The sequence below is a fragment of the Theropithecus gelada genome, chromosome 11, assembly GCF_003255815.1.
Source record: "Theropithecus gelada isolate Dixy chromosome 11, Tgel_1.0, whole genome shotgun sequence".
Taxonomy (NCBI): Eukaryota; Metazoa; Chordata; class Mammalia; order Primates; family Cercopithecidae; genus Theropithecus; species Theropithecus gelada.
The window spans coordinates 70,802,144-70,826,467 of record NC_037679.1 but is presented as its reverse complement, the minus strand read 5'-3'; the positions used below and the strand labels follow the sequence as shown (position 1 = coordinate 70,826,467).

The following is a 24,324-nucleotide window of genomic DNA, read 5'->3' as shown; positions in this document are numbered from 1 at the left end:
CTCAGCCTCCCGAGTAGCTGGGACTACAGGCGCCGCCACCTCGCCCGGCTAGTTTTTTGTATTTTTTAGTAGAGACGGGGTTTCACCATGTTCACCAGGATGGTCTCGATCTCCTGACCTCGTGATCCACCCGTCTCGGCCTCCCAAAGTGCTGGGATTACAGGCTTGAGCCACCGCGCCCGGCCTGTTTATTTATTTTTAAAGAGACAAGGTCTCACTCTGTCACCCAGGCTGGAGTGCAGTGGTGTGATCACTGCTCACTGCAGCCCTAAACACCTAGGTTCAAGCGATCCTTCTGCCTCAGCCTCCCGAGTAGCTGGGACCTGTAGTCTGACACATGCCAGCTGACACATGCCATCATGCCTGGCACTTAAACTCTTTCTTTTTGGCCAGGCGCGGTGGCTCATGCCTGTAATCCCAGCACTTTGGGGGGCCGAGGTGGGCAGATCACAAGGTCAGGAGATTGAGACCATCCTGGCTAACACGGTGAGATCGAGACCATCCTGACTAACACGGTGAAACCCTGTCTCTACTAAAAATACAAAAAATTAGCCGGGTGTGGTGGCAGATGCCTGTAGTCCCAGCTACTCAGGAGACTGAGGCAGGAGAATGGTGTGAACCCAGGAGGCAGAGGTTGCAGTGAGCCAAGATTGCGCCACTGCACTCCAGCCTGGGTGACAGAGCGAGACTGCATCTCCAAAAAAAAAAAAAAACTTTTTTTTGCCGGGTGGCACGGTGGCTCATGCCTGTAATCCCAGCACTTTGGGAGGCCAAGGCAGGCAGATCATGAGGTCAAAAGATCGAGACCATACTGGCCAACATAGTGAAATCCCGTCTCTACTAAAAATACAAAAGTTAGCTGGGCGTGGTGGTGCACGCCTGTAGTCCCAGCTACTTGGAAGGCTGAGGCAGAATTGCTTCAACCTGGGAGGTGGAGGTTGCAATGAGCCAAGATCACCCCACTGCACTCCAGTCTGGTGAGCAAGACTCCATCTCAAAGAAAAAAAAAAATTTTTTTTTTTTGTAGAGACTGAGTCTTTCTTTTTTGCTTAGGCTGGTCTCAAGTGCTTGGCTTCAAGCAACCCTCCTACCTAGACCTCCCAAAGTACTGAGATTATAGCCATGAGCCACTGCACCCAGACTGATTTTTAATAATGTGCTAGCAGCATGACCTTTACACCTTGGAACCTTGCCCTCTGCTGCTATAGAGCCTGGCCTTTCCAGTCACCTCGACAGAGTGGGTTCTATCCTGCTCTGAATCCAAACTGCAGCAAAGTAGCAGATGCAAAGCAAAGATAGGAATGCAACTTCTTGGCAAGGACATCACCTTGCTTCACCTGCTGGGACTGTACTCAGAAAACAGGTAGGAATTGAAGCCCGACAGCAAAGCAGAAGGTGGTGGTTCTGAGTCAGTGCTAGGCGCAGGAGGAAGCACTCACGCGGGCCTTCATGAGCGCCAGGGCCCTCTCTGAGAACCCGATCAGCCTCATGCAGTGATGGATCCTGCCGGGGCCCAGTCTGCCTTGGGCGATCTCAAAGCCTCGGCCAGGGCCCAGGACCATGTTCTCTTTGGGCACATGCACGTGCTCAAATCGGACTTCACCATGGCCACCTGAAAGACCCAAATGATCACTGTGAGCAGGTGCCATAGTCATTTCCCTTGGATGTGTTTCTTCCTCACCTTAGTCTGGGTTATCTGCTGGCAATGTCCCTGCACTTTATTTAGCTTTCTTACTAGGACATGGTTAAAGGGAAAAGGATGGCAGGAAGGAGCCTGTTAAACACAGAAAATGAATCACTGATTTATAATGGCAAATGAATATTCTGTGATTCCTTTTATAAAAACATAATGCCACCTTAAGCTGAAGCTCCTAGTGGTTTGTGATAATGTAGTGATCCTATGAAAACACTGAAAGGAAAAACGTGAACACTGTTAGCAGAGAACCAAACTGGGAGCGGACCAAACCAGGGCTGTGACCTAGAGGTCAGCTGTACACACTGGGGCCTGGAAGAGTAGGTCTGGGGTCCACTTCCTGCCTCTGCCCTGTATGGCTTCCTGCATCACAGACTCCTGCTTACCTTCTAAGCTTAGAAGAGGGAAAAAATGGCCGGGCGCGGTGGCTTAAGCCTGTAATCCCAGCACTTTGGGAGGCCGAGACGGGCGGATCACGAGGTCAAGAGATCGAGACCATCCTGGCTAACACGGTGAAACCCCGTCTCTACTAAAAAAAAAATACCAAAAACTAGCCGAACGAGGTGGCGGGCGCCTGTAGTCCCAGCTACTCGGGAGGCTGAGGCAGGAGAATGGCGTAAACCCGGAAGGCGGAGCTTGCAGTGAGCTGAGATCCGGCCACTGCGCTCCAGCCTGGGCCGCGACAGAGCGAGACTCCGTCTCAAAAAAAAAAAAAAAAAAAAAAAGAAGAGGGAAAAAATGCATAAATGCCTGTCTGAAATCTGCCTGCATGGTTGATACTCATGTATGGAAATGAAATGTAGGAGCATGTAACTCTCCAAATATCATACTGTCAGACGTGGGATGTGGCAAGTCCTGAACAAGAGCAGGGGCTCCCCAACGGCATTTCCTGGGGACCAGACCAACACCCAGGGGTGACACCGCCCCTGGACGTCTCACCTGGTGCATCCTCCAGTCCATACACTGTCAGAGGCCGGATGATTTTTATCCCTGGGGTATCCATGGGAACCAAGAGCACGGACTGCTGCCGGTGTCTTGGTGCATGTGGGTCTGTTTTTCCCATAAACACACAGAGTTGGCAACGAGGATCCAGGATGCCTGCCAGGAAAGGAGAGAGACAGACCTCATCATCTGACACCAGGGCCATCAAATCTCTACACACGTGGTCCTGGCCCAAGAAAGGCACAGCAAGGAAGCAGACAGATCAAATCTTTAAGGCTCCATGTAATCAGATGAGCATCTGCAGACTGATGACCAGAAATAAGAGCAAATTGGGTTTTGCTCTTATTTCAGTGAGGAATGAATCCAACATCATAAGAGCAAGTTTTTAAAAGCATCACATAGAGCAGAAAATATAATTTAGAGACAAGAGGACGAAAACTGCTACTTGATCCCTGCCAGCTGGCTCGGCTCCCACAGGTGTGCACACATAATGGCTCTGGGCCTGGGCCTTGGAATCAGGTGAACCTTTGACTCTGGGTTCTCTACGTGCCAGCTAGGGGCTCATATCCCAGGCAAGGGACCTAAGTCTGAGTGTGGTTTCCTCCTCTGAAAAATAGGGATGCTCATTCTTAATGTCCAGGGAGGTACGGGCTCTGGGAGGTAAGCTCCATTAGCTACTTGTGGGGGCCCTGTAGAAGTAACACTGGACACTCCCTAAGCGTCAGGATTGTCATTAACCCTTAGGATGTAACACATCTGATCAAGGAGCCAGGAAGCCACCAAGGAAGGGGAGCTGCCCAAGGCAGAATGAACAGCAGGAAGTGGAGAGATTCCTGGGGTCACATGCAGGGAGGCATCCGTCCATGTGTGGGCACTGGGGGACGTCCCTGCCCTGCAAAGCGCCACCTCTGAGAACAGCGTGCTCCATGCAGTAACCCTCCTATTCTCCCAGCTGCCTCTGCTGGGGGCGCTAAGTGACAGAATCTCCTTTGTGTCAACTTGAAAAAGCAGAGGCTCCTCCCAGGCATTGAGAGGTGTGCCTATCAGTGCAGACTCCCTGATGTGCATTTGAAAAGTGCATTTTAGGCCAAATACCTGTGATCCACCATTTGTGACCATTTATGACATAGAAGCTGTCCTCCTCTCTGATGGAAGCCTCAATATTGGTGGCATCTGAAGAGGCAACCTGAGTGGGGAGCACATTCCAGTCAGAGCTGCCGGTAGATAGCCCGTGTTTCCTGCGGGGCTGACAACAACAGGGCCAGGCAAGTGGGTGGCAGCCCAGGCAAGGTACCTGGGGCTCGGTCATAGCAAAACAGGAGCGGGCTTTCCCCTCCAGTAGAGGCATCAGCCAGCGAGCCTTCTGCGCTTCGGTGCCATACCTCACCAGCAGCTCCATGTTGCCCGTGTCAGGCGCAGAGCAGTTACATATCTGAGAAGGAAAAGGAGCATGACCACGACTGTCATGGCCTCTTCTAAAAAAAATAGGGTCAAGCTCTGTCACCCAGGCTGGAGTATTGTGGGACAATCATGGCTCACTGTAGCCTCGACTTCCTCAGCTGAAGCCATCCTCCCGCGCCTCAGCTTCCCAAGCAGCTGGGACTACAGGTGTGCACCATCACACCCGACTAATTTTTTATTTTTTTGTACATACAGGGTCTCACTATGTTGCACAGGCTGGTGTCGAACTCCTGGCCTCAAGTGATCCCCCACACTTTGGTCTCCAAAAGTACTGGGATTACAGGTGTGAGCGACCATGCCTGGCCTTCTCATGTCAATATTTCAAGCTTCAAGTTGGATGGGCATGGTGGCTCACGCCTGTAATCCCAGCACTTTGGGAGGCCGAGGTAGGTGGATCACCTGAGGTCAGGAGTTCGAGACCAGCCCGGCCAACATGGTAAAACCCTGTCTCTACTAAAAATACAAAAATTAGCCAGGTGTGGTGGCATGTGCCTGTAATCCCAGCTACTCGGGATGCTGAGGCAGGAGAATCACTTGAACCCGGGAGGCAGGGGTTGCAGTGAGCCAAGACTGCGTCACTGCACTCCAGCCTGGGTGACAGAGCGAGATTCCATCTCAAAAAAAAAAAAAGTTCAAGTTCATGCTGGTGCTTCTGAATCTGGTCTATCTGTTTAGGAGTGAGTTCTTTTGAAGATCAGGATGTTCCCACACACTGAGGAAAACTTTAAAGAAGGTACCTCGGGGGCATATAGGGACGTGCCCATGAGCTCACACAGATGTGCATATTCCACATTGGTCAGTCCTGCTCCGTATTTTTTCTCAGGATCAGCCTCCAAGGGTAGAAAAAGGTTCCAAAGTCCTTCCGCCTTGGCTTTCTCCTATCATGGGGAAAATAAGTCAGGAAACCATAGTGGAAGATTTCATTTTATTTTGAACCACGGAAAACAATGAAATGGATTGGAGGTAACAAGGCAGACAACCAAACATGCATGTGTGCCCAAAAAAATGAATGATATGAGGAGCTGGGTGTGGTGGCTGCACGTGTGGTCCCAGCTACACAGGAGGCTGAGGTGAGAGGATCACATGAGCCCAGGAGTTTGAGACTACAGTGAGCTATGATCACACCACTGTGCTCCACCCTGGGTGACTAAGCAAGACCCTGTCTCAAAAAAAAAAAAAAAAGAAAAAAAGAAAAAAGAGATGGTGGCTCATGCCTGTAATCCCAGCACTTTGGGAGGCCGAGGCGGTCAGATCACGAGGTCAGGAGTTTGAGACTAGCATGACCATCATGGTAAAATCCCATCTCTACTAAAAATACAAAAATTAGCTGGGCATGGTGGCATGTGCCTATAATCCCAGTTACTCGGGAGGCTGAGGCAGGAGAATCGCTTGAACCTGGGGGGGCGGAAAAGAAAAGGAGATGATGATTGCATTATGCTCCTGAGGATCTCAAGTAATTTCAAAACTAACACAATCCAAGGTTCACCTGATAAGGAACAGCAGGTGTTTCTGTTTATCGGCTTAAGTGACAGCACTGGGAGACAACACAGAAACTCAGCTCACAGTGGATTTGGCCCTCTAGCTGTGACATTACCGGCTCTCTAGAGAGAGATGTATTAGCTGATACAGCACTGTTTCAAATTTACGTAATTCAAATATGCATGAGATAGGCCCAACCTGCCCTGGCTTTCTAAGGCCAAGCATTCTGCTGCCTGGGCTGTGCAGTCACCCCTGAGCCATCTGCCTGTGACACAGGCACAGCAAAAGCAAGAGATGGAAACTGAGTCATGAAGAGCTAGCTGGCTCTTTCTGAGATGATGGAAGCAAAGATCATTCAACTCGGCCCTCCTGTATCTTCACTGCCTGGGATGGCTCAGGTGAGCCCGGTGGGGTCGGGGAGGGTGTGCCATGGTATTGGGGTCTTACCACCTCACCACGGCTGCTTTACCTTGAGGTCTTCAATCAGTGGGGAGGGGCTCCACCTGGCTGCTGAGGCCTGGTGACTCTGCAGTTCTGGCTCCGCAGGGTACACGTGCTGCTCCATGAAGTGCTTCAGCCGGTGATACAGCTCTCTGACAGGTGGAGAGAGGCTCTCTGGAGAGATAACCAGACCTCCCCTTGAGGCATGAGCTGGGGAAGCTTCTGGAACGGAGCTATAACTCCTGGTACCTATGGGGTACCACTGGGACTGGGACCTAGCCCACGTGTGGCAGGACCTTGTTAACGGATTTTTGAAGGGCATCTCTTTGAAAACCCGGAACCCTTCTTTGACTGCAAAATCCCATGCCAGGTTAGACACAAATTCGGTCAGCTTTCCAGTTTGTTCCGCATGCGCGGAGCTTGCTTGCCCTAAGCAGAATCAAAGAAAAACAGTGATTACTCCCACACAACCCATCACAGGGATGTTAACATGTGATGACATTGTCACTTCAACAGGTATTGTCATTTGCTGAGCACTTGCTAAGTACCGAACACTAAGAGCCACTATAGCTCACTGAATCACCAAAGCAATACAACTGCTTTCACCTGCACTTTGCAGGCAAGAAAACTGAGTCTTAGAGAAGGAGGTGACTTGGACGAACTGGAAGTTAGGGGGCTGGGGGCCAGAGTCCAACTCAGGACTTCCTGCTCCCTGCTCTTGATCTCTGCTTTCCTAAAAGACTACATTTAATCAGTAACACCCCAGATCACCTCTGCCATTGCCAGTGGGCTATAAGAAGTCCTGCATCCTAGACCACCCTTGCTACAAAATTGGTAACAGCAATGCCACAACTGACTAGAGAAAGAGCCAATTTCTAGACACAACTGTCTCTGGATGGAATCAACTCCAGCATCACTCAACTCACTATTTGGCTCTCGCACCGTCTCTTTCTTCTTTTAAAATGTGCATCAAGACTTTTTTTACAAACACATTTTTCTCCATTAAAAAAAATTAAGGTGGCCGGGTGCGGTGGCTCACGCCTGTAATCCCAGCACTTTGGAAGGCCAAGGTGGGTGGATTACTTGAGGTCAGGAGTTTGAGACCAGCCTGGCCAACATGGAGAAACCCTGTCTCTACTAAAAATACAAAAATTAGCCAGGCATGGTGGTGCATGCCTGTAATCTCAGCTACTCAGGAGGCTAAGGCAGGAGAATCACCTCAACCTGGGAGGCAGAGGTTGCAGTGAGCCGAGATCGTGCCATTGCACTCCAGCCTGGGTGACAGAGTGAGGCTCCCATCTCAAAAAAAAAAAAAAAAAAAAAAAAATCAAGGTGTGGTGTACACACACCTCCTTAATGTAGAACTCTGCAAGTCTTAACAAACTCATAGTTGGGTAACTACCGTTGCCATCAAGATACATAATATTTCGGCCAGGTGCAATGGCTCATGCCTGTAATCTCAGCACTTTGGAGGCTGAGGGCCGGCGGATCACCGGAGGTCAGGAGTTTGAGACCAGCCTGGGCAACATGGTGAAACCCTGTCTCTACTAAAAGTATAAAATTTAGCCACGTATGGTGATGCACACCTGTAATCTTAGCTACTGGGGAGGCTGAGGCAGGAGAATCGCTTGAACCTAGGAGGTGGAGGTTGCAGTAGGGTAAGATCATGCCATTGCACTCCAGCCTGGGTGACAAGAACAAAACTCTGTCTCAAAAAAATAAATATTTATTTTTAAATAAGAGATAGGGCCTTACTATGTTGCCCAAACTGATCTCGAACTCCTGGCCTCAAACAATCCTCCTGTCTCACTCTACCAAACTGCTGGGATTACAGGCATGAGCCACCATGCCCAGCTGAGACAGCCATTTGCATGCAGCCTTGGTGTTAAAGATAGTTTAAACTATTCCTTACAGAGTTAGGAACAAATTCTTTGCTACCCTGCCGAGAATTAGCCCACTGGACCTCACTAGGTCTCTACTGAGGACCTTCCGGTATGAACCTAACCCAGGGAAGTCAGTGGGAAACCAGATAGCCCCTTCCTTGCAGACACACAGTGGGGGCTGAGAAGTACAAGGGGCTGCATTTTCCCCTTATTCCTCGGACTGCACACAGCACATTGAAGGGGAAAGATACTTCCCTTATGTTCCCTATTATTCATAAGGATTTTCTTCTTCTAACAGAGTAAGAGGTGTATTCTTAATTTTCTTCTGTTTAGTTGGCTCGCACTCTGAGACTGCTACTTTGTCTCTGAAAAAGTCACTTGTATAAGCTTGGATTGATTTCGACCTATTGCTTCTGGTATATTTCCCAAATGTAGTTCTGGCAGGAGACCACATCCCTGGTGTCCTCTTAAGTTGCAGTCGTAAGTACTTTATAGAATTTCAGTGGCCATCTGCCAGAAATCTAATTTCTGCACCACTTATTAAGGAAGGAGAAGGACACATGTGCTGGGCAGGTACATACTGTAAATCTTCTGCTCAGTGGGCTCTGGTCTCTCTCATCCCCCTCCCAATCTAATGCTGATCTGAGGTCTTTTGTAAATGACACCATAGAGAGAATGTCTTGGATACCCCTTCTCTAAGCTCCACTTTCCCTGGGTAGTACCAAATATTTCTTTTTTTTTTTTTTTGAGACGGAGTCTTGCTCGGTAGCCCGGGCTGGAGTGCAGTGGCCGGATCTCAGCTCACTGCAAGCTCCGCCTCCCGGGTTTACGCCATTCTCCTGCCTCAGCCTCCCAAGTAGCTGGGACTACAGGCGCCCGCCACCTCGACCGGCTAGTTTTTTGTATTTTTAGTAGAGACGGGGTTTCACGGTGTTAGCCAGGATGGTCTCGATCTCCTGACCTCGTGATCCGCCCGTCTCGGCCTCCCAAAGTGCTGGGATTACAGGCTTGAGCCACCGCGCCCGGCCAGTACCAAATATTTCAGCTGTTCAAACAAAAGTGATTTTAAAGCTAATTGTAGAAGACAAATGTACAAAAGTAATATTTATATTCCTATAGTTGGTTTTTTCCCCATTCATCATATATTTTTATGTTATTCTTTCAAAAAATGGATTTTGCTGTTTTTATGTGAGAAAACTAAGCCATTTCCTCAGTGTGTCTGGATGGCTTCCCAGGGGGAGGGAAAAGAGTGCACAGTAAGATAAGAGGAATAAAGGCTTGAACAAACAGACATTTTTCTGTCTGGTGGCAAAAGGTGGGGTGTTTTAGCTCTGGGCCGAGAGAAACCAGAAGCCACGACGATGGCTCACAGGATCTTAGAAACATGTCAAAGGGCTTCCTGAGAGACAGACTGAGGACACTCAGTGGTGGAGATTCTAAAATGGGCAAAGTCTATTAAGCTCTTCCCAGGTCACTGGAGCAGAGCAGGGAGAAAACTCAGCAGCCTGCTAGGAAATGTCGGAAGCGACCAGGCCTATTCATCACCATAAGGACTTAGCAGCCATTCTGTTTAAGTAAATATTTCTGGTTAGTGTTTATCGGAAAACCATTAAAAAAATGTGAAATGGTGGCTTACAGCTGATACTGTATTTTCCCAAAAAAGGGAAAATATTGTTTCCAGAAATTCCTGCTTCCTGCATCCCCTGCTTATCAGACCAGGTACAGTTAAACTAGAAATTCTCTGGGTACTGGTTTTTCTCCAGACAGTTTTCCCCACGACTGTGTATTTCCAGGACCACCTAGCACAGTGCTGGCTTTTAGTAGAGGCTCATATACTTGGGAATGAATGATCAGTTCTCCTACTGCAACTGCTTCTCTCAGAAGACTCTGGCAACCTGGCTGGGAACACAGGCTGCCAGTAAGCTTGGGGAGTCGCTGACTGCAAAGCTAAACACTCCCTCAGCACCAGCAAACCCCATGATGAGTTCCTCTCTCCTTCTTTCTCTTTGCCTTTTGTTTTTAAGTTTCACTTTTAGAAAATTTCTTTTTCTTTTTTTTTGAGATGGAGTCTCGCTCTGTCACCAGGCTGGAGTGAGCAGTGGCACAATCTCAGCTCACTGCAACCTCTGACTCCCTGGTTCAAGCTATACATCTGCCTCAGCCTTCCGAGTAGCTGGGCACGTGCCACCAAGCCCAGCTAATTTTTGTATGTTAAATAGAAACAGGGTTTCACCATGTTGGCCAGGATAGTCTTGATCTCCTGACCTTGTGATCCCCCCGCCCCGCCTCAGCCTCCTAAAGCGCTGGGATTACAGGTGTGAGCCACTGCACCCGACCTTTTGTTTTTGTTTCTTTTTTTGAGATGGAGTCTCGCTCTGCCACCCAGGCTGGAGTGTAGTGGCATGATCTCTGCTCACTGCAACTTCCGCCTCCCGGGTTCAAGTGATTCTCCTGCCTCAGCCTCCCATGTAGCTGGGATTATAGGCGGCATCACCACACCCAGGTACTTTTTATATTTTTAGGGGAGATGGGGTTTCATCATGTTGGCCAAGCTGGTCTCAAACTCCTGACCTCAGGTGATCCACCTGCCTTGGCCTCCCAAAGTGCTGGGATTACCAGCATAAGCCATCACGACTGGCCTCCTTTTGGAAAATTTCAAAGACACACAGGAGTAGAGAGGAGAGAATAATGAGCCTGCGGGTTCTATTGCTCACCTTCCGCAATGATTGACGCCAGCCCAGTCTGGTTTCATTCCCTGCCATCCTCACTCCCACTGTCCTGGATTTTTTGGAGTGCATCCCAAATATCTCATCTAGGATTCTTTCAAAACTCCAAAGACAAGTACTTTTTAAAGAACCCACAATACTATTATCACCCTTAAAAAATCGTTGACTGTAACTTCTTCATATCATCGACCATCCACTCAGAATTCAAGTTTCACTGACTATCATCAAAATTTTTTCCAAATAATTTGTTTAAGAAAGGATCCAAATAAGGTCCCAACACTGTAACTGGCTAATGTATCTTTTACGTCTCTCTCTCCCTTTTTTTTTTTTCTGAGACAGTCTCATGTTGCTGCCCAGGCTAAACTGCAATGATGCAATCACCGCTCGCCACTACCTCGGCCTCCCAGGTTCAAGCAATTCTCCTACCTCAGCCTCCTGAGTAGCTGGGATTATAGGTGCCCACCACCAGGCCTGGCTAATTTTTATGTTTTTTAGTAGAGACGGGGTTTCCCCATGTTGGCCAGGCTGGTCTCAAACTCCTGACCTCAGGTGAGCCACCCACCTCGGTCTCCCACAGTGCTGGGATTACAGGCGTGAGCCACCATGCCCAGCCTGATGTTTCTTTTAAGTCTCTCTCAATCTACAGGTTTCTTTTTCACTCTTTTCCTCCCCTTGAAATGTATGTGTTTGAAGAAACTGAGTTGTGTGCCCTGTGATGTTTTCCAGAATCTGGATTTTGTGAGTGGTTGTGCCCAGCGTGCTGCTGAACATGTCCCTCTGAACCCTGTGTTTTCCATGAGTTGGCAGCTAGCACTGGAGGCCTGGGCAGAGTCGGTGTGACTTTTGAGGGAAGCATCAGGAGGAACGTAATGTCTGGCTGTCTCTCTCTCTCAGTGGTGTTGGCTTTCATTGAAGCTTATTGCCCACATGCATTAATGCATTAGGAGTTGCAAATTGGTGATACGCAAATTCTATATTATTCTGTCCAGGATACTTCTCTAGAGAGAAACATTCCCTTATCGATTATTTGGATAGCCTGAGGTATGATTTGTTTAGGAAAGACAGGACAAATGCTTGATTCCCCACTCCCCAACCCATTTACCAATTTTCAGAATAATAAGTTGCTTCCCTGGCATCCTCTGAGGTCATCAATGAGACTTTGTTGTCTCTGTTTTTGTATCACTACTCATGGACTTATTTATTTATTTAATTTTATTTTTTTCGGTGGAGACAGTATCTTCCTCAGTCACCCAGGCTGCAGTGCACTGGCGCGATCTCAGCTCACTTCAACCTCTGCCCCCTGGGTTCAGGCGATTCTCTCTCCTGCCTCAGCCCCCTGAATAGCTGGAATTTCAGGTACCCACCACCACACCTGGCTAATTTTTGTATTTTTAGTAGAGATGGGGTTTCACCATGTTGGCCAGGCTGGTCTCAAATCCCTGACCTCAAGTGATCTGCTCACCTTGGCCTCCCAAAGTGCTGGGATTACAGGCCTGAGCCACCATGCCCGGCTACTACTCCTGGATTTAAACATACCTGATGTGTTTCATCCGTTTCAGCTATCATCCTTGGTGATGCCCAAAGTTTCCTATTATTAGCAAGTGGGAGCCTGTTCAGGTTGGCTCCCAAGTCTTTTTTTTTTTTTTGAGACAGAGTCTAATTCTTGTCACCCAGGCTGGAGTGTAGTAGTACGATCTCAGCTCACTGAAACCTCTCCCTCCCAGGTTCAAGTGAGTCTCCTGCCTCAGTCTCCCAAGTAGCTGGGATTACAGGCACCCACCACCATGCCTGGCTAGTTTTTGTATTTTTAGTAGAGACACAGTTTCACCATGTTGGATAAGCTGGAGAGCCAAGACGAACCTGGAACATTTTGTCATACCAGCAAGCAAGGAAGTTGCCAAAGACCACAACGGTTTTACCTAAAGATTTGGGAGCTGGCCAGGCTCGGTGGCTCATGCCTGTAATCCCAGCACTTTGGGAGGCTAAGGCGGATGGATCACCTGAGGTCAGGAGTTTGAGACCAGCCTGGCCAACATGGTGAAACCCTGTCTCTACTAAAAACAAAGAAGAAAATGACCCAGGCATGGTGGCCTATGCCTATAATCGCAGCTTCTTCGGATGCTGAGGCATGAGAATTGCTTGAGCTGGTGAGGTGGAGGTTGCAGTGAGGCAAGATCGCACCACTGCGCTCCAGCCTGGGCAACAGAGTGAGAAACTGTCTCAAAAAAAAAAAAAACAAAAACAGAAGCAAACAAACAAAAAAACCCACAAGAAATTTGCCTAATATAGTTGTTAAATATGCAAATGGCCATACACATATTTCATAGAAATTCTTAAGCATACAAAATTTTAAAATCAAAGTTCTGAAAAATACACATAGGATGATCACGTTTGTGCAAAAGTAGGAGGAGAGAGAGAAGATAGATAAACAGAAAAACTGGAGGGCCCAGGAAACTCTTAACGGTAACATTTATCTTTGAGGAATGGTGTTGAAAAGGGTGAAATACAATTTTACATAATTCTATATGACCAAATTTTGATCATGAGCATGAATGCTTTAACTGGAAAAATTTCTTTGTGCATTACTTTAATAATTAAAAAACAAGTTTAAATATTGTTAAATAAGCTGGGCATGGTGGCTCACACCTGTAATCCCAGCACTTTAGGATCACTTGAGGTCTGGAGTTCGAGACCAGCTTGGCCAACATGGTGAAACTTTATCTCTACTAAAAATACAAAAAAAAATTAGTGAGGTGTGGTGGTGTGGGCCTGTAGTCCCAGCTACTCAGGAGGCTGAGGCAGGAGAATCACTTAAACCCAGGAGGTAGAGATTACAGTGAGCCGGGATTGCACCACTGCATTCCACCCAGGGTGACAGAGCAAGACCCTGTCTCAAAAACAAATAATAAATATTGTAAAGAAAATATTTACGTGACAAATGGTTGGATTAACTGAATCTCAGAGAATTGTGGCCAAACCGGTCTCTCCAAAGCCTCTGTGGCCCTGAGAGGGTTTCCAGGTGGAGGCACGGTCCTCACTGTGACTCACTCCCAAGCGATTCTTCAGGGCAGCCATCCCATTACCTGTGAGTGATCGCCTGTAGACTCCCTGTAGGATTGCAGCCAAACGGAAAAAGGAAAAAGCCATATAGAAGTTCCAGTTCTCAGTGGGAGGGAGTCCCATTTGGAGGCAGTACATCCTGAAATACTCCTCTGCAGCAGGGATTCCCAGCTGTGTCAAGTCACAGTCATTAAAACCTGGGAGAAAGAGCCATTCATGGGTAGTCACTGACTTGACATACCCCTGTAGCTGGCAAATATTTAAATTCTGAAAATTGCCATGTCCCTTGAAAATTAGTTTCACGACCAGTTCCAGGGGTTAGCTTATTCCTGCATTGGCTCTTATTCCCTTAGATGGCTGGGCATCCAGGCATGAAGTCATTATTCACAAATTGGCTCTTACAGGTTTCAGACTCTAATGGCAGTAAAGGAAGGAATGGGAGCTTCCAACTCCATCTGGGCCACAGTTAAGGGTGGATGCATATTATCTTCAACCAGTCATTTGATCAAAAATGACATGGAAAGAGCGATCTCAGGCTCAGCGCAGTGGCTCACGCCTGTAACCCCAGCACTTTGGGAGGCCGAGGTAGGTGGATCACCTGAGATCAGGAGTTCAAGACTGGCCTGACCAATATGGTGAAACCCTGTCTCTACTAAAAATACAAAAATTAGCCAGGCATGGTGGCATGTACCTGTAATCCCAGCTACCTGGGAGGGAGGCTGAGATGGGAGAATTGCATGAATCCAGGAGGCAGAGGTTGCAGTGGGCTGAGATCACGCCACTGCACTCCAGCATGGGTGACAGAGCGAGACTCCATCTCAAAAAAATAAAATAAAATAAACAATTGACTGGGCGCAGTGGCTCATGCCTCTAATACCAGCACTTTTGGAGGCTGAGGAGGGCAGATCACTTGAGGTCAGGAGGTCGACACCAGCCTGGCCAACATGGTGAAGACCCTGTCTCTACTAAAAATACAAAAATTAGCCAGGTGTTGTGGCACACGCCTGTAATCCCAGCTACTCAGGAGGCTGAGGCCGGGGAATCGTTTGAACCTGGGAGATGGAGGTTGCAGTGAGCCGAGTTCGCGCCACCGTGGTCCAGCCTGGGTGACAGAGTGAGACTCCATCTCAAAAATAAATAAACGAGTGACAGAGGGAGACTCCATCTCAAAAATAAATAAACAAATATAAAAATAAACAAAAAGATCTCACCAAATTATGAAAATGATAATTATAGCAAATAAAACAATTTCACAGGCCGGGCACAGTGGCTCATGCCTGTAATCCTAGCACTTTGGGAGGCCAAGGTGGGCAAATCACGAGGTCAGGAGATTGAGACCATCCTGGCTAACACAGTGAAACCCCATCTCTACTACAAAAACAAAAAATTAGCTGGGCGTGGTGGCAAGTGCCTGTAGTCCCAGCTATTCGGGAGGCTGAGGCAGGAGAAGGGTGTGAGCCTGGGAGGCAGAGCTTGCAGTGAGCCAAGATCGCACCACTGCCCTCCAGCCTGGGCAACAGAGTTAGACTCCGTCTCAAAAAAATTCACTTATTTGCTCCATCTGTGACATTTTCATGATTTAGAAGCATGTAATATATTCTATTCATAGAAATTAATCTTAGGAGTATACCTTATATATAGGCAAAGATATTACTACAAAGATATTCACTGCCTTTCTTCATAGGGGTGGGGGAGGTAATATTTAAAAATTGGAAACAAATTGAATATCTAAATAGGAATTAACCCAAAAGTCTTCCCTTAATTCTCTTTTGTTTTTTTTTTCTTTTTTGAGACGGAGTCTTGCTCTGTCGCCCAGGCTGGAGTGCAGTGGTACAATCATCTCGGCTCACTGCAAGCTCTGCCTCCTGGGTTCACGTGCCATTCTCTTGCCTCAGGCTCCTGAGTAGCTGGGACTACAGGCGCCCACCACTACGCCCGGCTAATTTTTTTGTATTTTTAGTAGAGATGGGGTTTCACCATGTTAGCCAGGATGGTCTTGATCTCCTGACCTTATGATCTGCCCGTCTCGGCCTCCCAAAGTCCAAAGTGCTGGGATTACAGGTGTGAGCCACCGTACCCAGCCATCTTCCCTTAATTCTATACAATAAGATTATATGCTCTCATTAAAAATTATGCTGTAGAATATGTAATGTCATGAAAACATGTCTACAGTATACAATGAAGTGAAAAAAAGCATGTCATTTGATCATGTTACATTTTTGTTTTAGGAAATATACATATACACACAAGAAAAGATGACATGGATAGATACTGAAATGTCAGCAAATGGTTATCTCTGGGACTACTAATGATTTTAATTGTTTCGTTGTTGTTGCTATCTGTTGGCTCTAGTATTTTTATAATAAATGTGGCTTGTTTTTATTTTTTTTTGAGATGGAGTCTTGCCCTGTTGCGCAGGCTGGAGTGCAATGGTGTGATCTCGGCTGACTGCAACCTCCGCCTCCCAGGTTCAAACGATTCTCCTGCCTCAGCCTCCCGAGTAGCTGGGGTTATAGGCGCATGCCACCACGTCCAGCTAATTTTTTATTTTTAGTAGAGATGGGGTTTCACCATGTTAGCCAGCCTGGTCTTGAACTCCTGACCTTGTGATCCGCCCGCCTTGGTCTCCCAAAGTGCTGGCATTACAGGCGTGAGCCATCACACCCAGCCACAATAAATGTGTTTTTAATTTAAAACCCTAAATAGAAGTTAGCTGTGTAAAAGCATAAGAGGTGCCTATACAAGCATACTTTTCACTTAACACACATTCTATATCTACTTCCCCGCAAATGTGACAGGAGTGCATTCCAGCTATGTTTCCCACCAGAACCATCAGGACCTCACTTTCACTTTCCTGTCCAATCATGGACTACTTCAGCTGAGTTTGCTCCCAAGTGCTTTGAGAACTGGCTTGCTCCTCCACTATCCTCCAGCAGCAGTTCCTACCTCTCAGCACGGGAAAACTGGACGGCAGGTAATGAGCCAGGCAGCTGTAGGCCACATCAATGAGGGGGTCGCCCAAGGTAGAAAGTTCCCAGTCAAGGACAGCAAGCACCTCTGGCTTTTCTGCATGAAACACCAGGTTGTCGAGCCTGAAAAGCCCCAGGAGGAACAGAGACAGCACTAAGAAAACTGCCGGCTAGGGAGGATTCTGCGTGGTCTGTTTGCCTTTCAGACTGGCTCCCCACCCTCCCATCCCCTCTGTGCCCGGGAGCCTGAGCTCCCTGGGCTGTGTGCTCCAAGGACTCCCTTGCCCTCTGGCTTCCAGCTGGACTCAGCCAATCAAAAGCAGGAGATGGGAAGGGGCCTGGTTATTTATTTCCCCAGCTCCTTCTCTGCAGCCCTCCCTAGAGAGCTAGCCTCTCTGGGTTCAGGGAATTACTCCCTCCCTGTGATGGTTTTAAAACAGATCTGTAAATCCTTTGACACTCCTCCCACAAAAGGTAGAGTCTTACGCTTGGCCCAGTGAAGCATCTTGCTTTTAACAGATACAAGACACATGGAAGTGATGCTGAGGGACTCCCGAGACTAGACTAGGTCAGAAAACGTGATACAGCTTCTGCCCAGCCCTCTGTCCCTTGAAACACACTATTTTGGAGCCCTGAGCCCCCAGGTAAGAAGTCCAGGGTTGAGTGCAATGGCTCATGCCTGTAATCCCCACATTTTGGGAGGACAAGTTGGGAGGACTGCTTAAGCTCAGGAGTTCAAGACCAGCCTGGGCAACACAGCAAGACCCTATCTCTACAAAAAAAAATTTAAAAATTAGCTGAGCGTGGTAGTGCACGCCTATAGTCACAGCTACTCAGGAGGCTAAGGTGGGAGTATCACTGAGCCCAGGAGTTGGCAGCTGCAGTCAGTTATGTTCCAGCCTATGAATAGCTACTGCACTCCAGCCTGGGTGACAGTGCAAGATCCTGTCTCAAAGAAAAAAGTCCAGTTACCCAGAAGCTGCCATGCTGGAGAGACGATGTGGGAACCATAAAGAGACAGAAAGAGAGGCCCAAGGAGCCCGGCTGTTCATATCTTCTCTGCCCAGGGCCAGCATGCTAGCAAGCCTTCAGAAGATTCAGCCCCGTCTAACAGCCGCCCTACTTTGAAATAAGCTGTCCTGTCCCCAGACTGCAAAGATTCACGAGCAAAATGACTACTGTCGTTGTTGATAGCCACTCAGTTCTGACAAAGTTTGTTGTAGAGTAGCAATAACCACAGCACATGCTTGCCCTGTCAGACTGACTCCTCACTGTTCCTGGCCCCGGGACTCCACACTGTTCTTCAGCGTTTCCTCTAAACCACAATACAACCCTATATTGAACTCTCCCCAAATAGCCTCTTTCATGCTTTCTGTTTCCTGCCAGGGCTGTCTGTAATGCATGCTTTATTTAAAAGAAAAAGTAAACATCAAGCATGCAGAAAAATACAGAGAATGATATAATGTCAGAACTCATGTGTCCATCTTCCAGATTTAGCAGATATTATATCTGCTTTTTTGTTATATTTGCTTCAGATTTTTTAAAAAATGACAGATTTACTGCTATCCTGAAGTTAGTATATATCAGTCTCAGATATTTCTATATTTCTCTTATCTATAACTGTACCTATATACCACATATAGTGTTCTTTCAATTATTTTTAAGTTTTCATAAATGATTTATTACCCTTTTGAAACTTACTTTTTTCTACTTAGCATTATCTGTTTGAGACTTATGACTTATGTACAGCAAATTGGTTTATTTTACCCACTAAATAGAATTCCAACATATGGCCAAACTACATTTTATTTATCATGTATTATAATTACAAGCATGACCAAAACAAACATCTTCGCCTGAGTCTCTTGGTGCAAAGCTGCAGCAGATGCTTCTTTACAAAAAACAATGTGTTGCAGCATATTCCCATCTTCCATGTTACTGCCCATTACTTTTCTTTTCTTTTCTTTTCTTTTTGAGATGGAGTCTCACTCTGTCACCCAGGCTGGAATGCAGTGGCACGGTCTTGGCTCACTGCAACCTCTACCTCCCGGATTCAAGTGATTCTCCTGCCTCACCTTCCCAAGTAGTTGAGATTACACGGGTAAAACCACACTCGGGTACTTTTTGTATTTTTAGTAGACATGGGATTTTGGCATGTTGGCCAGGCTGGTCTCGAACTGCTGACCTCAAGTGATCTGCCCGCTTCGGCCTCCCAAAGTGCTGGGATTACAGGCATGAGTCGCCTACTACTTTTCTTTTCTTTTCTTTTTTTTTTTTTGAGACGGAGTCTCGCTCTGTCGGCCAGGCTGGAGTGCAGTGGCCAGATCTCAGCTCACTGCAAGCTCCACCTCCCGGGTTTACGCCATTCTCCTGCCTCAGCCTCCCGAGTAGCTGGGACTATAGGCGTCCACCACCTCGCCCGGCTAGTTTTTTTTTGTATTTTTAGTAGAGACGGGGTTTCACCGTATTAGCCAGGATGGTCTCGATCTCCTGACCTCGTGATCCACCCGTCTCAGCCTCCCAAAGTGCTGGGATTACAGGCTTGAGCCACCGCACCCGGCCTACTTTTCAAAGTAGCTGCGGCAGTTTATGCTTTCACCACCGGTGATTCACTCCATTAGCAAGAAATATTCTTCCATCCATCAAAAATCAGAATTATCTCAACTATGTTGATCAATAAGCAGCAGCACACTCTCTAAAATCAGAGGATGCCTTTCCTGGAGGCAACATCCTAAATGATCATCATACTTCACTATAGCTAGGGTATGGGGTGCTCAGACTGCACTGGACATCTCCTGCCTGCTGTATACTTGATCACATTCGTAGATCTTTGAGGTGCCAAGAGAAGCAAAGACAAGGTCCACGGAGCAGCTGTTATGGGCTGGTGACACAAAGGCCACCTGAGGTCTTCCCCACCAAAGGAAATACATGGCAATAGCTGGCAAGGAAAGTGTTGTCAGGCAAGTGCTCTAGAGTCCCAAGTGGAGAAAGATGGAGGAGGGGGTCAAATGCAGCCCAACTGCTTGCCAAGTTCAAGGCAGTGTGGGGGAAGCACTTGGCCCCATCAGTCTCTGATGCAGGAGTAGGTTCCTCAAGCTCCCATGATGACCACATGACAAAGAAAGCTCAGCTGTCCACTCTCAGACCCAGGGGGATTCCCAAAGGTGGCTGGATAACAGAAGAAGCCGGGAGCGAGGGACACAGGTCAAGCCAATGAAGACAGGCCAATCAAATCTGGAGGGCAAAGAAGTGTCTTTAAGGCTGGGCATGGTGGCTCACGCCTGTAATCCCAGCACTTTGGGAGGCCAAGGTGGGCAGATCACTTGAGGGCAGGAGTTTGAGACCAGCCTGATCAACATGATAAAACCCCATTCTCATATTTTTGTATTACTAAAAATATATTGTATTTTTGGATTTCTAAAAATACAAAAGTTAGCCGCACATGGTGGTGCACACCTGTAATCCCAGCTGCTCGGAAGGCTGGGGCGGGAGAATCGCTTGAACCCGGGAGGTGGGGTATGCAGTGAGCTGAGATCATGCCACTGCACTCCAGCCTGGGCGACGGAGTGAAACTGTCTTAAAAAAAAAAAAAAAAGAAGAAGCCGAAAGGTCTTTAAAATTTAAAATTAACCTTCACTGTCTAGCCTTGTTCAATAAAAGGCCTGGGTCCCCACATGGGCAAAAAGACAAGCCAAATAAGGCATTCTTGCATCAAAAGCAGGTCTCCAGGTGCTGTGAAGCAGAAAACACGATAAACACTACCCTATAAAAGTACCTAATGGGCAGTTTTCACAGCAAGAGATGATAAGATAAAGCTATCATCTCTGCCGCCGGATGCCAGGCATACTGAAGTTCCCATTTTAGCCGCGCTACAGACTCATCACATAGCCCCAGAGACTCTGTCACTCTCTTTCAATCCTTTCACTACACCCAGTGAGAATGTCCATCCCCAGGCCTCTTGGGAGGTGAGTGGCACCCTCACTCTGCCTTACTTTCAGATGAGATCAGGCCTCTTCAGGGGCCGTAGACTCTGCCTTACTTTCAAACAGTGGGTCTCAACAGAGGAATGCTGCCCTCCCTGGGAACACTGGACCAGGTCTGCAAAGATTTTTGGTTGCCACACTCTGCGGGGAGGGGTGCTACTGGCATCGGGCTGAGGCCAGGGATGATGCCTGACATCCTACAATGCACAGTAGCTCCCACCACAAAAACTTACCCAATTCAACATGTCACGGTGCCAGAGCTGAGAAACCCTGCCTGAAAAGGCCACACACAGAGAGGTGCTTTGTAATAGGAATAATTCCCGACTGTAAATTGCAGCAAGACCAATTGCTCAATTCCCCCTTGGAGTGTCCTTGCTGTCATTTTTCAGCTCTCCCTGCCATCACATCTACCTGAAGTCCCCATGCACCAGTGTGGTCCTCTGCTGATGGGGAAGATGGAGGGGGAGCCACTCGATCAGCCTCTCCATAGCTGGGATGGTGCTGGTTTCAGAAGCCCGATACTGCTTAACCCAGGTTCGCACCTGGCGTGGAATATAGGCCACTGTGGGAAAGATGATTAGAACATGGTATGCAATTTCAGCAACCTCTGAAAGTAACGGGAAAAAAAAACCAGTGCAGTAAAACCCTTTGTCATGCTCTGCAGTGGGTGCTGCGGTGTCTTTGAACACGTTCCTAAGACTGGAGAATTTCCCACATGATGCTCCTGCTGCCCCAAGGTGGAAATCATCGGCTGTTTGGCTGGATTAGTGTGGTCTGGGTGCTGTTCCTAGCTGTGTGGTCTCCAAATATGATCTCTGCTCCTCTTAAAGACCTTATGGCCGGGCATGGTGGCTCACACCTGTAATCCCAGCACTTTGGGAGGCCAAGGTGGGCAGATCATGAGGTCAGGAGTTCGAGACCAGCCTGTCCAACATGGCGAAAGCCCTTCTCTACTAAAAAATACAAAAATTAGCCAGGTGTGGTGGTGGGTGCCTGTGATCCCAGCTACTTGGGAGGTTGAGGCAGGAGAATCGCTTGAACCCAGGTGGTGGAGGTTGAAGTGAGCCGAGATCACACCATTGCACTCCAGCCTGGGTAACAAGAGCAAAACTCCGTCCCCAAAAAAAAGATCTTGTGTGCTTCCTAACAGCCTTTCATAAATCACTTTTTGGCTAAACAACAGTGGTTAGCTGGGCAAATCAACCCTGGAGTCAGACTGCCAGGCTTTGAAACCCAGCTCTGCTGTTCTCTAGCAGTGTGATCTCAGGCAGGTTACTTAGCATCTCTATGCTTTAGTTTCCTCATCTTGAGATGGTCCTCATAGAGCCGTTGGGAGAATAAAATATGTAAAGCCCTTAGAACTGTTCTTGGCATGTGGTAAGTACTATATGAGGGCTGGCTGCAGTGGCTCATGCCTGTAATCCCAACACTTCGGGAGGCCAAATCACTTGAGCGCAGGAGTTTGGGTAGAGCCTGGGCAACATGGCGAAATCCTGTCTCTACTAAAAATACAAAAATTAGCTGGGCATGGTGGTGCATACCTGTAGTCCCAGCTACTCAAGAGGGAGAGGTGTGAGGATCGCTTGAGCCCAAAAGGTTGAGGCTGCAGTGAGCCAAGATCACGCCACTGCACTCCAGTGTGGGCTACAGAGAGAGACCCTGTCTCAAAAAACAAACAAAAAAACTATCCCTGTTGAAACTGGACACGGTGGCACATGCCCAGAGTCCCAACTACTTGGGAGGCTGAGACAGGAGGATGGCTTGAGCCCATAAGTTTGAGACCAGACCAGCCTGGGCAACATAGTGAGACCCCCATCTCAAAAAATATATATATTCCTGTTGAAGAGTATTTAGGGAAAAGGGTAAGAAACAGAGAAAAACACATTTTAAATACATTTGGTCAGTATCAGAAAAAAAATTTAAATGGTCTAGTGAGATAAAAGTAGCAGGGAATTGGATAGTAGAATACTTCAGGGAAAAAAAGAAAAAATGAAAAAAAAAAGTTGCAGGGAAGAAAGACTGTGTAGTTCATAAAGGGATTTATCGAAGGCCCAAATACCTAAGTCAGCAACACCCATTAAAACTAAACTGGATTTCCAAGGAAGAAGCTAAGTGTGCCTTACGCATGGTGTGTTAATACCCAAAATGATTCAGATCCTAAAAGCAGAAGCACTAGTGATGAAACAACCAGCATGGGAGACGTGGCCTCCTGCTCACCTTGCTTCCCATAGTCTTCAAGCCCCACAGCCTGGGGATCCACACTGTGAATTTTGCACAGGACTGTGTTCATAGCAGTGTATATGGCTCGCCTGTGGCTGGGTTCCAAGCCTGGCAGGGAAGGGTCTTTGTAGATGAGACCTGGGCAGTACTCCATCACATAGAATGGGGTGCCAACGACACTGGGAGGAACACAGAAGGGGTTTCAGGGATCTGAGTCATAATGTGGCAGGCTGTTAGTCATGACCCTATTCTTTGTCACTGTCCCTGGGTGTACACTGTCCCTGGGTTGAGATCTGGAGAAGAGTTCAGACCCAGAGCACTGGATACTTCCTTTTTCCTTACACATAAGCACAGTGCATTAGAAGTATCCTTCTTGCAACGGATCTATCCACATACATACACACGTGCATACACACACATGCACACCCATCTGTGCTTCTTGGACAGCATGCTTTTCTCTTCTCCCTGGTTCCTTTGTATAAGCCACAGGAATGGATTCAAAGTGTAATAATGTAGCAAGCAGCAAGGCTCAGAGAAGGACCTCTGGAGTCACACAGAACCGGTTTTTATTTCTTTTCTTTTCTTTTCTTTTTTTTTTTTGAGATGGAGTCTGGCTCTGTCGCCCAGGCTGGAGTGCAGTGGCTGGATCTCAGCTCACTGCAAGCTCCGCCTCCCGGGTTTACGCCATTCTCCTGCCTCAGCCTCCCGAGTAGCTGGGACTACAGGCGCCCGCCACTTCGCCTGGCTAGTTTTTTTGTATTTTTTAGTAGAGACGGGGTTTCACCGTGTTCGCTAGGATGGTCTCGATCTCCTGACCTCGTGATCCGCCCGTCTCGGCCTCCCAAAGTGCTGGGATTACAGGCTTGAGCCACCGCGCCTGGCCTATTTCTTATTTTTTTATTTTTTTGAGATGGAGTCTTGCTCTGTTGCCCAGGCTGGAGTGCAGTGGCGTGATCTCAGCTCACTGCAATCTCTTCCTGCTGGGTTCAAGCAATTCTCCTGCCTCAGCTGGGACTCCAGGTGCGTGCCGCCATGCCTGACTAATTTTTGTATTTTTAGTAGAGATGGGGTTTCACCATGTTGGCCAGGCTGGTCTTAAACTCCTGACCTCAGATAATCTGCCTGCTTCAGCCTCCCAGAGTGTTGGGATTATGGGTGTGAGCCACTGCACCTGGTCAGAACCAGGTTTAAATCCCAACTCTGCCCTTAGTTGAAGAGTGACCCTGAGAGACTTATTAAACCTCTTTAGGCTTTGTTGTTGAGATGGAGTCTCGCTCTGTTGCCTGTTGCCTAGGCTGGAGTGCAATGGCACGATCTTGGCTCACTGCAACCTCCGCCTCCTGGTTTCAAGCGATTCTCCTGCCTCACCATCCCGAATAACTGGAACTACAGGTGTGTGCCACCACATCCGGCTAACTTTTTTGTATTTTTAGTAGAGATGGGGTTTCACTGTGTTAGCCAGGATGG

The 24,324-nt window shown here is 47.8% G+C and overlaps 1 protein-coding gene across 2 annotated transcripts in view; it reads right to left on the bottom strand.

Annotated features, from left to right (window-relative positions):
• The window catches only part of ACAD10 (acyl-CoA dehydrogenase family member 10), a 70,253-nt gene that overhangs the window by 6,956 nt on the left and 38,973 nt on the right, over positions 1-24,324 (bottom strand). For both annotated transcript variants that reach the window (XM_025401178.1, XM_025401180.1), the window contains 10 exons: positions 22,855-23,036; positions 21,049-21,199; positions 16,632-16,777; positions 13,709-13,882; positions 6,045-6,445; positions 4,834-4,974; positions 3,930-4,067; positions 3,731-3,821; positions 2,633-2,791; positions 1,440-1,612 (listed from right to left, as the gene is read on the bottom strand). In XM_025401178.1, coding sequence (XP_025256963.1) covers positions 1,440-1,612; positions 2,633-2,791; positions 3,731-3,821; positions 3,930-4,067; positions 4,834-4,974; positions 6,045-6,445; positions 13,709-13,882; positions 16,632-16,777; positions 21,049-21,199; positions 22,855-23,036 — 1,756 coding nt within the window. The remainder of the gene's footprint in view (positions 1-1,439; positions 1,613-2,632; positions 2,792-3,730; positions 3,822-3,929; positions 4,068-4,833; positions 4,975-6,044; positions 6,446-13,708; positions 13,883-16,631; positions 16,778-21,048; positions 21,200-22,854; positions 23,037-24,324) is intronic.